Source organism: Pipistrellus kuhlii, unplaced genomic scaffold, assembly GCF_014108245.1.
Source record: "Pipistrellus kuhlii isolate mPipKuh1 unplaced genomic scaffold, mPipKuh1.p scaffold_m20_p_3, whole genome shotgun sequence".
Taxonomy (NCBI): Eukaryota; Metazoa; Chordata; class Mammalia; order Chiroptera; family Vespertilionidae; genus Pipistrellus; species Pipistrellus kuhlii.
In genome coordinates, this window is record NW_023425529.1 from 153,025,527 (window position 1) to 153,044,961 (window position 19,435).

At 38.5% G+C, this 19,435-nt stretch overlaps 1 protein-coding gene across 1 annotated transcript in view; it reads left to right on the forward strand.

Moving 5' to 3' along the window:
* ITGBL1 (integrin subunit beta like 1) overlaps positions 1–17,742 on the forward strand; it is a 196,049-nt gene extending 178,307 nt beyond the window's left edge. The window contains exons 9-11 of the mRNA XM_036455992.2: positions 8,659–8,805; positions 15,798–15,911; positions 16,872–17,742. Of these exons, the coding sequence (XP_036311885.1) occupies positions 8,659–8,805; positions 15,798–15,911; positions 16,872–16,963 (353 nt within the window). The 3' untranslated portion in view covers positions 16,964–17,742. The remainder of the gene's footprint in view (positions 1–8,658; positions 8,806–15,797; positions 15,912–16,871) is intronic.
* Positions 17,743–19,435: the final 1,693 nt, after the last annotated feature.

A 19,435-nucleotide genomic window follows, 5' to 3' on the forward strand; every position in this document is an offset into this window, starting at 1 on the left:
ACTTAATAAAACTAAAATAATATTTAAAAAAAATAAAAATCACCCACAACTCCACCATCCAAAAATAATACCTGATAACATTGTGTTGTATTTCCTTCTAGTTTTTTTTTTTTTTTTTTTTTTTTTAAGGGGTAGATCTCTTTTTGAATCTAGACTTATGAATCTTCTGTGGGTATTTTGATACTTTTTGTAAGGAAAGTCCATATTCTATGGAATGTTGAGTTGCTTCAGTTTGTGTTGGGTACACTCTGCTACATTTTTTTTTTTCACATGAGATTTTAGTGGACAGAAGGAACCATTTTCTTTTAAGCAAAGTGAGGCAACACACCTTGCAGCAAAATGAATGTGAACCTCATATAAAAAAAGACCAGCATTTGGTTTCTGGCTGTTTCCCACTAGTTGTACCCTGTTTCCCGGAAAATAAGACAGTGTCTTATATTAATTTTTGCTCCCAAAGATGCGCTAGGTCTTATTTTCAGGGGATGTCTTATTTTTCCATGAAGAAGAAAACGGTACACATTTATTGTTAAATGAAAATAAAGGAAATTTATTACCTGTATACGGTACGGTAGTATGGTAGTTGTCAACACAAACCAGACAAACTGTGAATCCTACAGTATTAAGAATTTACTCATTTATTCAATGACAATCATGTCATCATCTTCTGGAACATCATCATAACAACCCAATTCCTGAATTTCCTGGTGAATTTCTTGTGACTCCATTTCTTTCAGAATAAGTGGACCAAATCTCTCATGTTTAGCCTGAGGGGGGTGCTTATTTTCAGGGGGATGCCTTATATTTCACTCAGAAGGAAACCTATAAGTAGGTCTTATTTTCGGAGGATGTCTTATTTTCCAGGAAACACGGTAGTAACTTGGAAGGGCCATTTGGTCTTTCTGCCTTGATTTACTCATTTGTACAATAAAGATAATAATCCTCAGCTATTGGCTTTATGTGAGAATGAGACACAAAGAATGAAAAATGCCTCTTACTATGTGATAAGCAGGCAATCAGTGAATGCCCTATGTATGCAATGCAAAGTAGAAGATTCAAGTGTCCATTGCCATAAGAGGACAAAACAATCCATTTAAGATGTATTGAGGCACCAGTTACAAAATGTTTTGGAAGGAAGTTGGGATCTTACAACCCTGCATTGCTGTGTCAGGGAAGGAGTGGCAACTAGTTTGTTCGGAGCCTTTAGTCTCCCATCACTTGGCAGCCAGTGGTGAACGGATCTTACTGCCACGAGTGTGTGAAACTTACTGACATCATCCCTCTGGTGTGGCTTCAGAGGAAGACAAAATTGAGAACCACCAATTTGAGTATTTTTCTCAGTTCACCACCAGACACTGAGCCATCCCTTCTTTAGCCTCTCACCTGGAGGGATGAACTAGAACCCCATGTATCCTCTGTGTGTTCAGAGCAAAATTCAGGTCCCTGACTCCATAGCAGCATTTCAGCAAACAACAAATAACAAAACCAAAAAACATCCATAAGCCTACCTAATCAGCTTATGCGGGAGAACTGATAACCAATGTTGTTTCTCCACCTACCTAACAATAACCCTGAAGATGATTAAACCAGTTCTGGCAGGCTGGGATAAATTAGCAATTGTACCTGAAGGTGAATGTACATAATTATGTAATTCTAAGCAGTTCCGTTTTGATTACACCAAAATTACAACCTGAAAATGACTGGCAAAAAAAGAAAGTCAGTATGAAGACTTTTTTTCCATTTAGTTAACTTATTGGTGAGTCATGTTCAATGATCATAGAAACATAAAAAAAAAATTTACATAGCCTATATATGCATGGATTTCTAAAATCAGACAAATCACTGCTAAAAGAAAAGGCTTTTTCCCAAGTGATAGTCCTTAAGATAGACTCATTTTTATTAGCATATGACTTTAATTTTTCATAAAGAAAATATATCTACAGGTTGGCTCATGTGTATTCGTTTGTAGCCTAACAAACTCGACCAGAGCCCTTCCTCCTGTACACCATCTACCCAGGGCGAGAATAAGAAATGGACTGCTTATTGTTTGCCTTCTTCCTTCTATGCTCCTGGGATAGCTGCCCACGAGTCCAATTTAAAAAACAAGTGGGGATAATGAAGAGCCACCTCTTAATCACACAATCCATTTACATTTCTCCGGGGAGTTCTTTCGTTGTAGCTGCAATTGGAAGGAGCTCCTGCAGCCTGAGTGTGTGAGGGCAGGGAGCCCAGCACCACGGGATTTCTCACGTTGAGGAGGACGTCGGGCCAAGTCTTTCTTAGCTGGACAATAGAGGCAGTAGTGGGATCGTCTCCAAATTACATGCCCAATTCACAAACCTCTTTTCTGTGTTTGTGATGTATATCAGTTAGGACTGTGGTGGGCTGAAGGCAATTTAAACAAATAAGTCTGCTTGTTGTCACTTCAGAAATGGATGTTGAGGTGACTACCCACCCAGCAACACCCCTCACCCCTCCTAGCTTCCATCCCACTCTGTCTTTCCAGTGTGACTTTTATTGCCATGCTCCTAGAAAACATCCAGCTACATCCATCTTTCAGGAAAGAAGAAAGGGGAAGGAAAAAGGACGCTTGCTAACTGAGTCTGTCCCATTTTATTTGGAAAATAATCACTTTCCTGGAAACCTCACCCACAAGGTTTTCTCTTATATCTCAACTAGTAGCTCTGCGCATGAATCCATGCACTAGTAGCTCTCTGCAGGGCCTGGCAGCTCTGTGCCCACTTCCCAGAGGCTCTCCGTGGCCCAAAGGCCCTCCATGGCCAGGGCAGGATGCTTGTCTTGTCACTATGGTGATGAAGCAAGCATTCTGCCAGACCACTCATGCTACCTGCTCTCAGTGCCCCCACCCCCACCCCCCAGGACTGGGGGATTCTGGTGGGGCTGAGGGGATTGGGCGCTACCATCTTGTGGCTATGGACACCACCATCTTTGTGATAGAATGATTGTTAATTTGGATATTACCCTTTTATTAGATAGGATTATTAGAGCTCCGTCCTAGGGGCACCTCTAGGTAAAAAGGATCCTGGGTAATAAAACATCTTCCATATGGACATATTATCACTTCCCTCAAAAACAAACAAATAAACAAACAACAATAGCAAAACAAGTGCTCTCCTAATATTAACAAGAGGAAAAGAATGTCAGCCAGGCAGAATATCATATCTGACACAATCAGTATCCATTCATGGCCCAGTTTCCCAATTGAGAACCATCATTGCAGTGTTTTAAGGAAAAGTGTCTCTGAGCCAGTGAATTTTATTAGAAAGGGTCATTGTCTTCATTGTCTAGAGCAGCACTGTCCAATAGGATTTTCAAAGATGATGAAAATGTTCTAACTCTGAATTATTCAACACAACAGCCTTTGGTCACATGTAGCTGCTGAGCACATGCAATGTGACTAGTGCAACTGAGAAGCTGAATTTTTAATTTTGCTTAATAAATTTAAATTAGACCACACAAGGTCTAGACTCTAGAGCATTCTTAGGGAATATTTTGGTGTGGGGAAAGAAATAGGAGTAGGAACAAAAATCACTGATGGGGGTATGTATTTGGGACAGAATGGATGGCACTGGAAATGGAGATGGAATGGAAAACTACTCACCTGTCTGAAGATTTGAGAAGTCTGGTGAAGGTAAATTTAGTGTACTTCAAATGGTTCATTAGGCTGCTTCTTCCTCCATTTTTGTTCTAGATTGACCTATTATTGTACACTTATAACAAGATAATGTATCACTGGATTCTCTGGATTCTCCCACAAAACAGAGACAGTGTTCTCACTGAAATCTGTATATTTCTACAATAGTTCTGCAACCCCTAGGAGAGCTATTCAGAGACCTAAGTGGCAATAGAGTAGGGTTGGTACAGCAAAAGCTGACTGAAACTACTGTTATAATCTTATTTTTTAAAACCAATTTTCAGGAACATTCCACTTAATAGGCTTTCTTAATGGCCTTCTTTGTCATTTTGAGACAACACAATCATTTTATTTTTCTGCTTCTATACTGAAGGTTCATACTTTGTCTGGCTTCTCCTCCTCTATGTCAGCCTTAAATATTGGAGTTTCTTCCTAAATAGGTTCATTCACTTCCAAAGCTTTAAATGCCATCTTCTTACAGAAACTGCAGCATGGATATGCTTAGCCCTCACCTGTCCTCCCCATCAGATTAGTGCCAATTGCTTCCTTAACTTTCCACATGGTTGTCTTAGAAGTATCTCACATAGAAAGGTAAAAAGAAAACAAAACCAAACATTAATAAAATGATAAAATAAAACCACTGACAGCACCATTTACTGATGAAGGTGGAGAGCAACTGAACTTCCATATTTTTATAGTTTGTATAGCTTCTTACAACCACTTTCAGAAACTCCTTGTAGTATCTTCTAAAGATAGACTTACATACCCCTAAAACCTCCAAAGTCCACTCTTAGTAAATGCCCAAAAAAAATTCCTACAAAAAAAAAAAAAATCTCAATCACATGAGGCTCAAAACAGCTGATTTGCTGCTCTCAACCTCTCCCTCCTAAACTTCCTTAGCTAATCAAAAGCATTATTCAAACTATTTTGTAGCTTGCTTTCTGTCACCTGCCACATCCAATTCAACAGTAAGTCTCATTAGTGCCACTAACAAAGTATATCTCCATTTCCTTTCCATTTGCTCTTACACCATCCTATTTTAAGCCTCTATTACCTTTTTCTTGGGCTATTGCAATATTATCTCACTTTCCCCATATTCACTTCTTCCCAGCACACTTTAATTTCTCACACTTAACTGTCAAGTTAAATGTACAAATTGTAAATTACATCACATCACTCTTGCTTCACACTATTCTATGATTTCCTATTTCTATTGGAATAAAATTCAAACTCCTTACCAAAAATAAACAGTTTGTTATGCTCTCATTCCTGAATATTTCTCCAACTTCATTATTTATTCCATTTTTCTTACTCATTATTCTTCAAACACATTGGCTTTTTTTTTTCACTGCCTAAAACATGCCAAGTTCTTCCCTATTCCAAGAAATTTTCATTAGCTTTCCTAGAATATTGCCTCTATGGCTGCTTCTCATCCCTTGGTTATCACGGATCTCTCCCTACCAAGCCCAGTAAACAGCATTCTCACTGTTGAATATAAGAATATCCTCTCTAATGGCTCCATAGCTCAAATGCATTTGTTCCTGTGTTACTTGTTTTTTCCCCTTGTGCACTGAAAACCCTATAATGGTAGGTTATTATAATGCCTGGTGCACCACAAATAGCTCTTGAATTGTATGACTACAATTATTAAAGTTTATAAAGAAGATATTATTGAAAGCATTTAATATGTTTTTAACTAAAGGGAAGTTATGTAAATGGTGAATCAAAGCATGTAAATACCAATGCATTTTTACTATTGTATAGGCTAGATGCCAACCTAATGCTATAGAAAGATGTGACAAATGAACTAGTAAGTAAAAACCAATCACCTATCCTTACATTGAGTTATTCTCAATGATATTCTAAGTCAAAGGCAGAATGCTTTTCTCTGAAATAGAGATTTAATTATTCTAGTTATGCCAAATTGAGTATAATTCTTACTAAGCTGAGTCAGAAGGAGACATAGACATTTAAAAAGTCCATAGCTCAATGGGTTTGGTATTAGATGCTCTCTATTGCTTTCTTACTTATTGTGTACACCAGATTATCTACCCCCAAAGATTGATACCTTTTTTTGAACTTCTTAAGTAGACCTCACTTTTGTTTTATTGGCAAAGTCAAGATACCATCAATTTAATAACTATTGATTGATTGTGTAGCTCTTATGGGACACCAATTCTCTAACTTCACTCCACTTTAGAGAATGTAGAAACAAAGTAGTCAACCAAGAACTGTTCATTGGTCTTGACAGACAGTTCTTTAACTAGATAACCTGTAAACATGTCCTGGATTCAGTTTACAGTTCTCAGTTGTGATTAATTTTGTGAATGAGGAGATGTTGTTTAAAAAATAATCTCAATCTAAAAGTCTTTTGAAAATCTGTTATGATTAAGGCAGTGTGTTTGGCACTCTGAAGGCTACAGTGATAATCAGAAGTGATTCCTACTCTCAAGGAATTCACAGTCAAGGAAAAGGTTTATTTAATAAATAACTACATACTACAAGGTAGAAGACATCCAGTTCTACCATAGAGGTGAGAAATAAGGTGGTACAGAAATTCAAAGGATAAGACGAATTTCCCTTGGGAGTATTAGGAAAGTTTTCACAGAGGTTTGAAAACTAAGTAGGACCTGGATGTGTGAAGTAGGAGGACAGAGGACAGCAATTTTTTTAAATCAAAACAAAAATATGAAATCAGAAAAGTGCAGGGAATGCATTGAGAAGAAGGAGTAGGTCAACTTGGTAAGATCAAGAGGTATATGTAAGGGGAGAAGAGGAGATATTTTAAGATTGGAAAAGTAGCTTGGCACTCTATTTCAGGAACATAAAACAAGGAAAGTGGGTGAACTTCATATTATAAATATTGGGGAGTCATACAGCACTAGATATGAAGCCTGTGATGTGAGTAAGTGGTGAAATAGGAAGCTGTGGGCAAGAATATTGGAGAAGACATGACAGGGAGGTTTCTCAAAGGTTTATGATGGTGATATGAGTGGACACGTTGGAGTTAGTTTCAACAGATCCTGGCAACTCTTTAGATGAGGGGAGTAACAGGGATTCAAATGTGGTTCAAAACATTTCAAACTGGTTGACTGAAAGTTATATCCTTAAAATAAATGGACAATATAGAAGAGCAGCTTTTAGAAAGAAAATTTTATATGCAGGTTGAGAAGTATCAATGTATGCTGGTAGAACACAAAGTATGGAATCTCAGGTGTGGTACAGTCCTTTGATCATTGATTGAGGTTATCAGAAATTCTGTGAGGTGATGAGTTATTCAAAAAAGGAAATAATAGAGAGATAAAAGATGTTTGATGATAGACAATTAGGATGCCCACATTAATTTGGGTCAGGAAAAAAGTAGGAGGAGTGTTGAAAGAATAAGGAGAGTCTAATGTCATAAAAACCAATAAAGGAAACACTTTTCAAAAAGTAAGAGCCCATGAGAATGTCAAAGTATGCCTTCTAACTATGTAGCAGCTAAAAAAGATAGCAATTAAGAAAAGGTTTCTACTTGTCTCAAATTGATAGTCATCATTCATTTTCCAAAATGAAATATAGAAGCAATGTGAACCAATGGAAAAAGATTGAACATTGAAATCAGAGAAATTGGCATCAAGGTCTGATTCTGTGTGGTTGAGCAATGTGCTTGGGGTAAAATTGCTTTGTTTCCCTAGATCTTAATTTATTGACCATAAAATGGGGATGATACTCGAATCAAAGGGCTGTGAGATTAAATTTAGTAAATCAACATATGGATAAGAAGAGGCTGTTGGAAATAGGTCTGTTAATCCAGTTCTTTTTTGAGTTTGCCTCCCATTTGCTTTCCATGAACTTCCAGATGATCATGTGTTATAGAAAAACTTACCTGAGTTTGTGGGAGTTTAGGTTAAATTAATCATGACCACAAATTGCAAAATATTCAGCCTTGGCCCCTAATCCCTCCTGTGCAAAGCTGAATACAGGAGGAATCAGATGGAATAGGTTTACTCTGAAGGTCCTGCCACAGCAAATGTTCAAGACAGAATGGTGTCGAGAGGTTCAGAGGCTGAGCAGTTGGAATGACAACAACTGTGTCCTTGATGCTTGCTTTTGCATACCCTGGTGTTTAGCAAAATGCTCTGTTCATAATAGAGACTCAGTAAGACTCAAAACAGCCAAACAAATAGTTCTTTTGTCCTGTTTGGAGAGATTTGGCTCGAATACAATTCTTAAAAAAGGATTTTTTAAAAAGATAAAGCTTTGATTGGAAACAAGAAACATTTTAGGAAGATGGTACAATTTAATGGGGTATTGGTGGCAAGCAACTAGACAGATGTGTATGCCAATGAATACTTGCCACAAATACAATGTTGTATATATTGACAAAAGATAAACATCCCCTAAACCAGGAGTCAATGATGGAAACAAAAGGAAAAGAAAGTTGGAGACATAAATCAAAGTCTCATGCTGTTTCTAACTCGTAGACAACAACAGAGAGACAATGGTTACTTACACTTAGATCTGTTCTTATTAATAAGTAGAGAGGCACACAAATAAGAAATATAATACCAGATGCCATTTATTTCTTATGAAAATTAATAGTTTCTTTTCTTTAGTAAACAGTAGGATTGTAATCAATAAATGCTGCACCAATGGTCACGTGACTAGACTTGCCCGTTGCTCTGGGTCTCATGGTGTGCATAGCAAAGAAAAGCACTGAGATTCCATACTGCTGAAAACACAAATGACGTATTTTGTATTAATAAAAGATAGTAAAATTCCATGTCAAATTGTTTCAAGGTTTCTTTCTCTCTTGAGTCCATTTACATGTACTATGTAGAGCTGGAACTTGGTTGTGAAGTTCTTTTCAGCAGTTGCGCGCCCTATGACTATGCATAAAGGGAATGAGTGTTTGCTAGATGGGAAACCAGAACCTGTGGTTTACATATTTCTTCCTTAGACACTGCAATCAGCCAGATATTTACCGTCTCCTTCTCCCTCCCCGCCCTGTGGTTGCTTTGCAGGCCACGGCACGTGTTCCTGTGGCCGCTGCGTGTGTGAGAGAGGATGGTTCGGGAGGCTCTGCCAACATCCCAGGAAGTGCAACATGACGGAGGAACTGAGCAGGAGTCTGTGTGAGTCAGCAGATGGCATACTGTGCTCCGGAAAGGGTGAGTGTCTCTGCCGGAGCTTGGCCTGGATCCCTGCTGGGACACGTGGCTCCTACAGCAGCCCGTAGCAAACACCTCTTTCAGACTGCACTTTGCGTGAATGAAAATCACTCCATCCTCTGTTTGTACCAGCCCTTATTAAGTTTGAAAGTGAACCACGTGAAGTGTAGTATCCAAGAAAATGAAATGCATGAGATGGGTTGCAAGTGAAAAGATTCTCAGCCACTTGTATACAACCTGATGGTGAATGAAATGCAATTAATAATTGTATAAAGAGCCAAAACAGGTTTGGCTCAGAGGATAGAACATCGGCCTACAGACTGAAGGGTCCCAGGTTTGATTCCGGTCAAGGGCATGTACCTTGGTTGTGGGCACATCCCCAATAAAGGATGTGCAAGAAGCAGCTGATCAATGTTTCCCTCTCATCGATGTTTCTGGCTCTCTATCCCTCTCTCTTCCTCTCTGTGAAAAATCAATAAAATATCTTTTTAAAATAATAATAATAATAATAATTGTATAAAGAAGAAAGAACTATAAGATATGTTGGGACCTGAAAGCCCCCCCCCCCCCCCCCCCCCCAATCATTGAGTTCACCTGTGAAACAGCAGAGCCAGGGATGGCTCTGCATAAAATGCTCTGGAAGCTCATGGGATTCTCACCAAATGTTAGGGAGCTGCCCCGCCTGGAACTGAATGTCATTCTCCAGCTCTCCTCTTCGGCTCAGTGACCTCCTTGAAGGACAAACCACCTCCCTTTTCAGACTTTTAGAGCTGAAGCTACATCTACTCTCCAACACCTACCCTGGGTCAGGAGTGCAGGTAAATGTGTTTCTGAAGAAAAAAACAGCGAAGCAAAGTCAGTCTGCTGAGGAGGTCTCAGCAGAACTCGCCTCTGGGATGTGCCCCTCAACAGTGGCTGTCACTTACTAATCATCACCAAGGCCAATGCTCTCTGGATAAAAAAGGCCTCTTGACGTCATTGCAAAAAATAAAATCAGATGGATGTGGGGACCATATTTGGTGCCAGGAGGAAGGATGAAAAGGATACAAACATGCTCATTTTAATAGACAAGCATGCCGTTGGTTTCCAGGAATTCTTTGTTTGAGATTGCTGTTTACAGAGTTCTGGCAAGGAGGCCTTGCCTCCCACCTAATGCAATTACAGTGGCCAAGCAGCACTTAAATGCATCTAAAGCAATCACTTTGTTCCCCATTTGTTCTCGTATGGAATTCATTCTAATTCCAAGTCCTAATCAAATCTCTCAACATTTCAGTTCTCAGGGGCCCTCAAGTCCTGATACACTTGCTCTAGGTTCAAGGAGTTCTGTTGGCCCTGGCAGGTTTGGCTCAATGGGGTGGGCATCCTATTGTGCGCTGAAAGGTTGCCAATTTGATTCCCAACCTTTTGGGAATTATCCCAGGTTTTGGGCTCCATCCCAGCTAGGACGTCTTGCTTTCATATATTATATCACTGTTTCTTTTCTCTCTCTTCCTCTCCCTTTCTTTTTCTCTAAAATTCAATTAAAAAACTTTTTAAAAAGAAAAAAGAAGCTCTGTTGGTAGAAGGAAGGAAAGGTTAAAAGGAAGAGACAGAGAAGGAATTGCCTAGGAAGAGATTAACAAAGATAACAGTAAAGGTGGTAGGAATAGAATTAACTATCAGGGTGGAAATGGAAGGAGGGGGCGGGAAGAAATTTTATCAGGTCAGAAGGGACTGTCCTGTGTATAAAAAAAATAGTAAGAATGACTAATTTGTTTGAATTAGAGGGTGTTTTTTTTGTTGTTTCCCCCCCCCCCTGAGTATAGCTTCAAACACAAAGCTAGCTTTTAGATACTTTTGTTGTTGTCGTTGTTGGTTTTCATGAAGGCATTATCCTTGAAATAAGGCTATTAGCTTTTCTGAGAAATTCTACTGAATGAAACTTTTGTATTAGAACATTGGTGTGCTTATTTTAAAAATCGTGTGTGTGTGTGTGTGTGTGTGTGTGTGTGTGTGTTTCCTAGACAATATAAAATCACTAACATTGTTCATAAGTGGGTCTTTGCTAGTCATGTCCAATTGCCAGTATAGGAAGAGAACACACACACACACACACACACACACACACACACAGCCGTGCTCACCTGTGTGGTAAATATTATTCTGTCATTTCCTAGCTGAATTTCATGCAAAGAAGAGGGGTAGTTTGTTTTCAAGAAAAAAAACAAAAACGTTTCATTAAAGTCATTACATTCTGAGGAGAGATTTTCAGCATCATAAATATAGAAAAGGTCCCCCAAAAGGGGGTGAACTCAGAGGCATTTCCCTCAAAACAAAACGAGAAAATCTCCCTAGTTAATGCTTTTTCAGATTGCTTGCTTTAGGCCATGGAATTATATCTACAGATCAATGAGGGTTGAAAGCGTATTTTAAAAAACTGTTTGTTTATCCTTCAATGGAGAGAGTTCTGTAAAAGGAGACTGGCTGTAAAAGCTGCCTCAAGGCTGCATGCTTTCAAGCTGGAGCTGGAGAGGACTGTGGGCATTCTGTTTGCAGCCACTGGCTGCAGGCTCCTTTCTTCCCACTCATTCTGGAGACGTCAGTGCTGGATTCTAGAAGAACAGGATTAAAACCAAGACCATGGAACTGTGCTTTCCCGGAGGCACAGAGACCAGTGGGGATGCAGCTGTTATTTCTGACGCCTTAGAGGTTACCATGCACCCCTCACCTCAAGAACCAGAGAAAGAGCTTTTGCTGGTTTGGCTCAGTGAATAGAGCATTGGCCCTTATACTGAAGGGTCTTGTTATAGGCTTGAAATCCAGTCCCAGCAGGGAGGGGCACGTGTGGGAGGCAACCAGTTGATGTATCTCTTTCACATCAATGCTTTTCTCTTCCCCTCCCTTCCACCCTCTTTAAAAATCAAACCTCTTGGCTCAATGGATAGAGCGTCGGCTTGGGGACTGAGAGGTCCCGGGTTAGATTCCGGTCAAGGGCATGTACCTTGGTTGCGGGCATATCCCCGGTGGGGGGTGTGCAAGAGGCAGCTGATCGATGACTCTCTCTCATCGATGTTTCTAGCTCTCTATCTCTCTCCCTTCCTCTCTGTACAAAATCAATAAAAATATATTTTAAAAAAATCAAACCTCCAGTGAGAATTAAGAAAACAAAACAAACAAACAAACAACAACAACAACAAAAAAAAAAAACAATAGAAAGAGTAACTCCTGAAATGGACAACAGATTTTGACAAGGTAGCCGAGAAACCTATTCCAAATTATTTGACTGGGGCCAGGTATTTTTTAATAGGTCTCATGGACTTGCCAGAATTCCATATACTTTCCCTCAACATGGTAAATGAAAACCCCTCACCTTGATCTTCACAAAGGAAATTGGAGTGTTTTTCTTTCTCTGACGAGGGGACAGGGAGGAGCAGGGGGCCTGAGGTCACTGCTTGGTAGCCTGTACCCAACTGTTTGCACCATGCGCTGCTCACGATCCATGAATAAAGCCGTCACCTCAGGAGATGATGAAGAAATAGCGTTTTATTTCTTTACAAATGTAGAGCCAAGACAATAAATCACTCCATAGAAAAATTTAAAACTAGATACATTGTTGTGACCTTCATGACAGATGGAGTTGTGAGTACAATGGTGAAAACTGCCTGCTGGGATGTTGGTTGCAGCATTTCCTCAGGCTTGATGAATGGAAAAGCAAGTCCACTTTGTAAATGGGGCAGCTAACAAGGGTGCTCGCCCTTAGGCTCAGGCTGTTTATGTGAATAACCAGAGAGCTGAGCTTAGAGCCAGGTTTAGCTCCCTTTGCAGAATCCATGCTGTCATTCGTGGGCTGTTTGCTTGCTTGAGTATTTATGCGTATCCAAGAGTACATAATCACCTTTCTGAAGATGCCTATAGTTACAGATCACTAAATATCTCCTTAGAATTCTTGCAATGGCACTGTTGAGTCCCACATCATCCGAATGAGTCCATGGTACACGTACCCACTCACCTATCCCTCACCTACACCCCATCCTGGCAGGTTCCCCATCCCTGAAAAGAGACAGGATCAAATTTAGGCTTCAAAAACCAGACTTGGACCAGAGTTTCAGTTGCCTCACCCAATATAACTGTCAGTAGGAACACACACCTCATTATTTGAAGCCATATGAAGGTTTTCCTTGTGAGAGGCATCACAGATAGGCAGATAGTAGGTAAAACAGTAGATGGAATCAGATTGAAATCTTTTTTGCCCCCGTGGCTCTGGGCAATTCCATTTTCTCATCTTTGAAGGCAGAAGAATATTTCTTTCCCCTTCTTAAGTTCTGAGAATGCTCTGAAGACACATGAGAAAATGTGGCTGAGTCCCCAAGGAATAGAAGCTACTAAAAAAAAGCAGAAGGGGATGGAAGCATTCTTCAGGGTCCTCACACTGAGAAAGAAAATAGATTAGTGGTGTCGTGGTCATGGATTTACCACCCTAGAGTTCCTGCCAACATGGACCAGCTTCTCCCTACTCTGGACCGAGTCTCATGGGCACGAGTGGGTGCCAGTCCAGCTGAGCTGAGTAATCGGTCACCTCCTGGCAGCCATGTGGCTTATATTGGTCTGACAGAATCCTTTCCCTAATATTTTCCTTTTCCAGAGTAGGGCGATTTGACCCCTGCTTATTGATGAAGAGGGCCAGGTAGCTCTATAACAAAGGCACTATAAAACATCCTAAGAATGACCACGCTGTGTTGTTATTACATGCTATGCTGCTCCTAGTTTCACAAGCAGTAGAAGAATTTCCTACCTCTGAGATGCACTGAGAATTCACAAAGAGAAAAGAACAGCCCAGCTGGGGAAAATGCTGATGAGAGAGGCTCGTTTTTCATAGCACATACAAAAATCAATCCCCATTTTTCACTCTAAGTATTTCAGTGACTAGCAGACTTCTGGAAATGCCATGAACTTGTCAAATGGCCTACCCATGTATACCACACTCACTTTAGTTGAGCTGACCAGTTTTAGGAAAATACTATACAATGGCCTGAAGCTAAGCATTGGAAGTGAGAACAGTGATCAGAATAGTTCTAGAGCCAGGGGACAAGTCTAAAGATGAAATGTGATCCCCCCCCCACAATGAATTGTGGCCAAAAAGTATATCCTAGGTGTAATAAATATTATGGACATATAAAGTCATTTACATCTCCATCTGTTGTAGAAACAATTTTGAAATATAAAGGGGATAGTGTTTTAGAAACAATTAAAAACAGTGGAATTCTTCAAATAAGCTTCCTCCACTCATAAAGCACTAAATGTGATACCTTCTGAGGCTATGCTAATGAAGTCATTAGAATGCCCCAAGTTTTCCAATATTGCTCTATCCATTTGCAAATGTATAGTTGACTGTTGAACATTTCTCTGCCTAGAGATTTGACAGAGAGTCTTTAAAATTAGAATAAATAAATTTCTAAATAAAGGAACACTCTACCTGGGTGAGACTACCAACTCTCACAGAACTGGCCTGGGAGGCCCAGTTATAGGCCCTAGGCAATGGATATGGTACTGATCACTCATTAGAATTGAAAGTTGTATAGAAAGTTGTCTATTTTGCAACCTAGCCCCTCAGTAAAACAAGTTTATGGAACCATGCTACAGTTAAGTAAGAAGTTAATAAATGTAAACACAGTTCTCAGCATGTAACTAATTCTGGCTGCTCCCTTAACCTGAAAAGTGTGACAAGGAATATCAAAAGTTTAATTTGGCCATTGGGGATTCTTGCAGCTAAAATGCATATATGAGTTTCCATAATATAAAATAGCATGGGGTGCTTAATGTCTGGGACACCTTTATGGGCATCTTTTCATGACAGCAGTCATGCATAAAAGTTTCTTTCTCTAACCAGTTTTTAATTGCAATGTTTCATAGAGAGACTAATGATTGATTTTTGCCTCCTCCCAGCATATTTTGAATTTACCAAGTCTGTTATTTTGTTGAATATGTCAAAATAATTTTTCCACTTCACAGTCTTTTAAGAGGATAGGCATCTTTGGTAAAAAGAAATCACATGTAGAAAGAGCAATCAATCCAAGGAAATAGAAGGAAGGGGTAGGCTATTCTGTGTGTTTATTTTTAACTTGAAAACTTTCTTTACTGCTATTGTAGAAATAATTTTGCCATATGAAAACGTTTAGGCTGAGAGAAATTTCTCCTCTCTCTGACATCATTGAATTCATACATTTTCTTTTCTAAATGTGCTATTAACAAAAGGGTTTTTCAGCAAGCCAAAATATCTTTAATAACCAAAAAGGAAGTTTTTAATTAGGTAGGAAGTAAAAAGAGAGGAAATGAGTGAAGTAATGGAAAAGGTGGTTGGATCAAGAGCCTCATAAAAGATGGACATTTGAAGGGAGGGATTAGAGCTCTCCTGGATTATGGCAGGAAATCCCAAAGGTAAGATTGGATAAATTAAATATACATGAGTGATTGTACGTGTATTTTTAGCACTTTAATGAGCCACCCAGTAGGCAGGTGAGTCCTTACTTTAAGGAAAATCATGTAAACAAAAATCCAAAATTATAAGCACAATAAATTTGGTAGTTGTTTTAATTATAAGTTGCACCCTTGTTTAATAGAACTTACTATTCAATTCCTTTAAAAGACAGACACTTTGAATACATGATTCAATTCAGAAAAAAAAAATTAGAAAACACATTTTGAACACCTTTTTGGAAGACCATCTGTAAAAATCAGCCACATTCCGCCCTCATTGACATTTCAACCAGACTGAGCCACAGAACATTTGCTCAAGGCTAATTGCAACTGTCTAGATCCATAATGAAGCCTTTCCGGTTAACCTTTGTGAATTACAGTAAGGAAAGCTCCCTTTTGAGCAACTGGCTGTTTCATAAATGTTCACCTTTGGAAGGTAGGTTATTAGAAGCCGATTGTCAGTACGTTGATGGTATTCTACTCTGGGCAGAAACCTTTAGTTGTATGGCAACAATCAATAACACTCTCTGTGATTTCAGGTTCTTGTCACTGTGGAAAGTGTATTTGTTCTGCCGAAGAATGGTACATTTCAGGGGAATTCTGTGACTGCGATGACAGGGACTGCGACAAACACGATGGTCTCATTTGCACAGGTGCGGTCCTGGCCCACCCTAATTGATCTATGCCACATTTTGTAATAAAGGTGAATGACACTCATGGCATTTTGCTGTGGATCACTGGGCAGGAGAGCTTTCCTGTACGTAAAGGGAGGTGGGCATTTCAGAATAAGCACCATCATTATTCCCAGGCATAAATAAGAATGCACCCAAATTATATGATTTGGGGGGAAATTCCATATAAAGTAACTTCCCCCAATGTACACATATGCAGTTTTATATATTGCAAAAAAGAAAATAATTCTCTTGACAGCTATATCACTTTTAGTACGGTGTAGGGACTAGAATATATTTTAAACAGGAGCCAGGCACCAAAGCTGTTTGATGTGTTAGTTTGATTTTAGGGAAGGGAATATGTGTGTGTTGGGTGTGGTGGGACTATGAAAACAACTTAGGAATATAATAGACACTGCTATCCTGAGTTTCTGAGTCCTAATGATTGGTAATAAAATATTTTCTTAAACAATGTACAGGGGAAATAGAGGCATATATTTACTCTCCTTTTTCGAACTACAGGAAAAAGATGAGTATGTGTGTGTCATTAAGTTAGACATTCATGTTCTACCCACTCCTACTATACAAGGCTCCTATTCTAGCTAATTATTCAGCCTACTTCATCCTATGTCAAGGATCTGCATGTTCTTTAGCATTTATTGTTACACATAACCTGTTCTCCATAGAAAAACAAAATTATACATGGAAGCCCAGCTGAAGTGATTCTGATGGTCATCATTAGATTGATACTAACTGGATGCTTAAGAGGTCAGATTTCCTACAGCTGCTTAATAAGATAATAATAAGATGGCTGCACAATAAGAAAATTTTCAGAGGATGAATGAAATTGCTTTGATTATGAACAGTTATGTTTTACAATAACATATATTAGCTTGGTATATTTCAATCATAATAATGAATCTCCTGTGTATTTTACTGCAGGGAATGGAATATGTAGCTGTGGAAACTGTGAGTGCTGGGACGGATGGAATGGAAACGCATGTGAAATCTGGCTTGGCACAGAATACCCTTAACAATGAGAGAGGACTGGGTTCCTATTTGTCTAGGCCATTAGAGATATAAATTCAGAGGAAACCATGTATAATCACCGCGAGGACAGGTCCAACAGACTGTTGTATGTTTTTCTATTTCTGAAAGCCTGAATGAAATCTGGATACCCATTAAGAAAGGAGTTAAGCAAACTCAGATGTAAATAACACCAGGAAAGAATTTTTCTCCTACAATTTACATCAGTGGTTCTCAACAAGGGTGACTTTGTCATCCAGAAAACATCCGGCAATGTCTACAGGCGATTTTGATTGTCACACTGGGTGGGGCTTGAAGGTGCTTTTCAGGCATCTGGTGGGTAGAGGCCAGAGATACTGCTATACACCCAACAGTGCACAGGACAGCCCCCACGAAGGATTTTCTGACTTCAAATGTCATTAGCTGCAGAGTTGAGAAAAGCTGAATTACATGGTGGTTAAAAATGTACATCCCTACACAGAAAGGACCATTTTAGACTCTAAGGAAAACAGCCTTACATAAATCCATTGATCACATGTTGCCAGGATTCCCCATCACTCAGTGTTTCCGTATGGAAATGAAGACATACACACTTGAAGTACAATGTTGAATTGGGGTAGGGAGTGGGAGTGGGGGCCAGAGGCCAGATTATCAATGCTTTTAGTCATTAAATCGTTTCTCTAGTCTCACTCTAAACTCACAAAAGAAGTTCTTTTAAGATGAAGGAAGAAATTATGGAAAAATGTACAATTTAACATTTTTAATAAATAGTGACATAAGTTGTTTACACTGTGTCAATATGTATTTTACCAACTGATGACTGACTAACAAAAAAATGAATTGCTGTTTAAGAGCATCCATTTTTCTGTCATTTTTCTGAGCATGTTTTAAACTGGACATGGGTTACACGTACAAGGAATCTGATTTTTCCCTACAAGTTACTCCATAGTAACTTGCCTTTCAAAAAGACAATATCTAGTTAGGTCTATGATTGGCTGAAATATGCATTCATTTCTCTTAAAGGACTCTATTATTTCTAAGGATACATTTCTCACTGAAAAAGTAGGGCCATACATGGAAGTCAAGGAGAGACATTGCAATAAAATGGTACCAGACCCACAAGCTCAGAGGATAGAAAGAAAAATCTAGAAATGGCTTAAATAGAAGTTACAAATATTCACTTAATGATAGGAACAAAATGTTTATTTTCATAATGGTGAAATTTTGCTCTGTATGAAATTCACATCAAAATATGAAAATGTACAATAATTTGGATTTCCCTTACATATTTGCAATCAAGTCTACTTATAGGCATTAGTTAGGCAATCTTTAATTATTTAGAGCTAAAAAAGACCCACTTTTTATTTAATGTGGATTATATTTTGTAAAATCCTGCAATATTGTAATAAAATCATTTTCTTATTGTTTAAGATGAAAAATTTTGCTTGGACATTTTATTTGATGATGTAAATATTCTAGACTCATGGCTTGGACTTTATAAGTCAAACCACCAAGAGTGAGGAAAATGTGTGCCTGCAGAGTTACTTAAAATTGACAATAAAAATGATTTAAGAAAAATTTAATTGATGCTGATTTTTAGAATACTGATAGTGTTCTCAGACTTAAACAGGTTTATAAAATTGTTATCTCTGTCCTGAGATTAAGGAGTGCAACCACATCAGTTGTATCTTGATTGTTCAGTGCATCAATTGAAATATCAGTTTTATAAATGAAGTGTAAGCAGCTAAGAAATTATATATATATATATACATTATATATATATATATATATATATATATATATATATATATATATTCAATATATATATATGTAATAATATCCTTTCCTCTTATCTACCTAAACATGTTAAGCCTCAAACAAACCTATTTTAACTATTCAGTAGCAATTTCAATGCTGATTGATTTGGTGATGGACACATGGGAATTCACTACATTATCACAGTACAGTGACATCCAGATTCCTTATTGCAGAGCTCTGCTTTCCATGGAAAGGATCAGATAGTAAACATTGTAGACTTTGTGGGCCACACACATCTCTTTTGCATATACTTTTTTGTTTGTGTTTAAAACTGTATAAAGAAAGAAAGAAAAAAACTCACTCTGAGCTCCTGGGCCATTCAAAAGCCAATTGCAAGCTGGGTTTGGCTCACAGCTGAGAAATAAATGACTAGCCTGTGCTTTGATGGAACTGCCGTTAATTTCCTGTTTCCTCAATAACCCCAGGTGTGTCTTATTTTTCTTATAATTATCTATATTTGTTATCCCTTTTCATTAACAACCACAACAAAAGTGTTTCTCTTTTTAAAATTTGATAAGAGTGTTCAGCATTTATATTTTTAAAGAAAAAGTTTAGGTATGGAGAAATGTTAATTATAAAGTTCAGAAAGGGATTTGTCCAAAAATTTTGACAATGAAAAATATACTACAGTCAGCTATATTCTGGGTTCAATTAGTTACAAA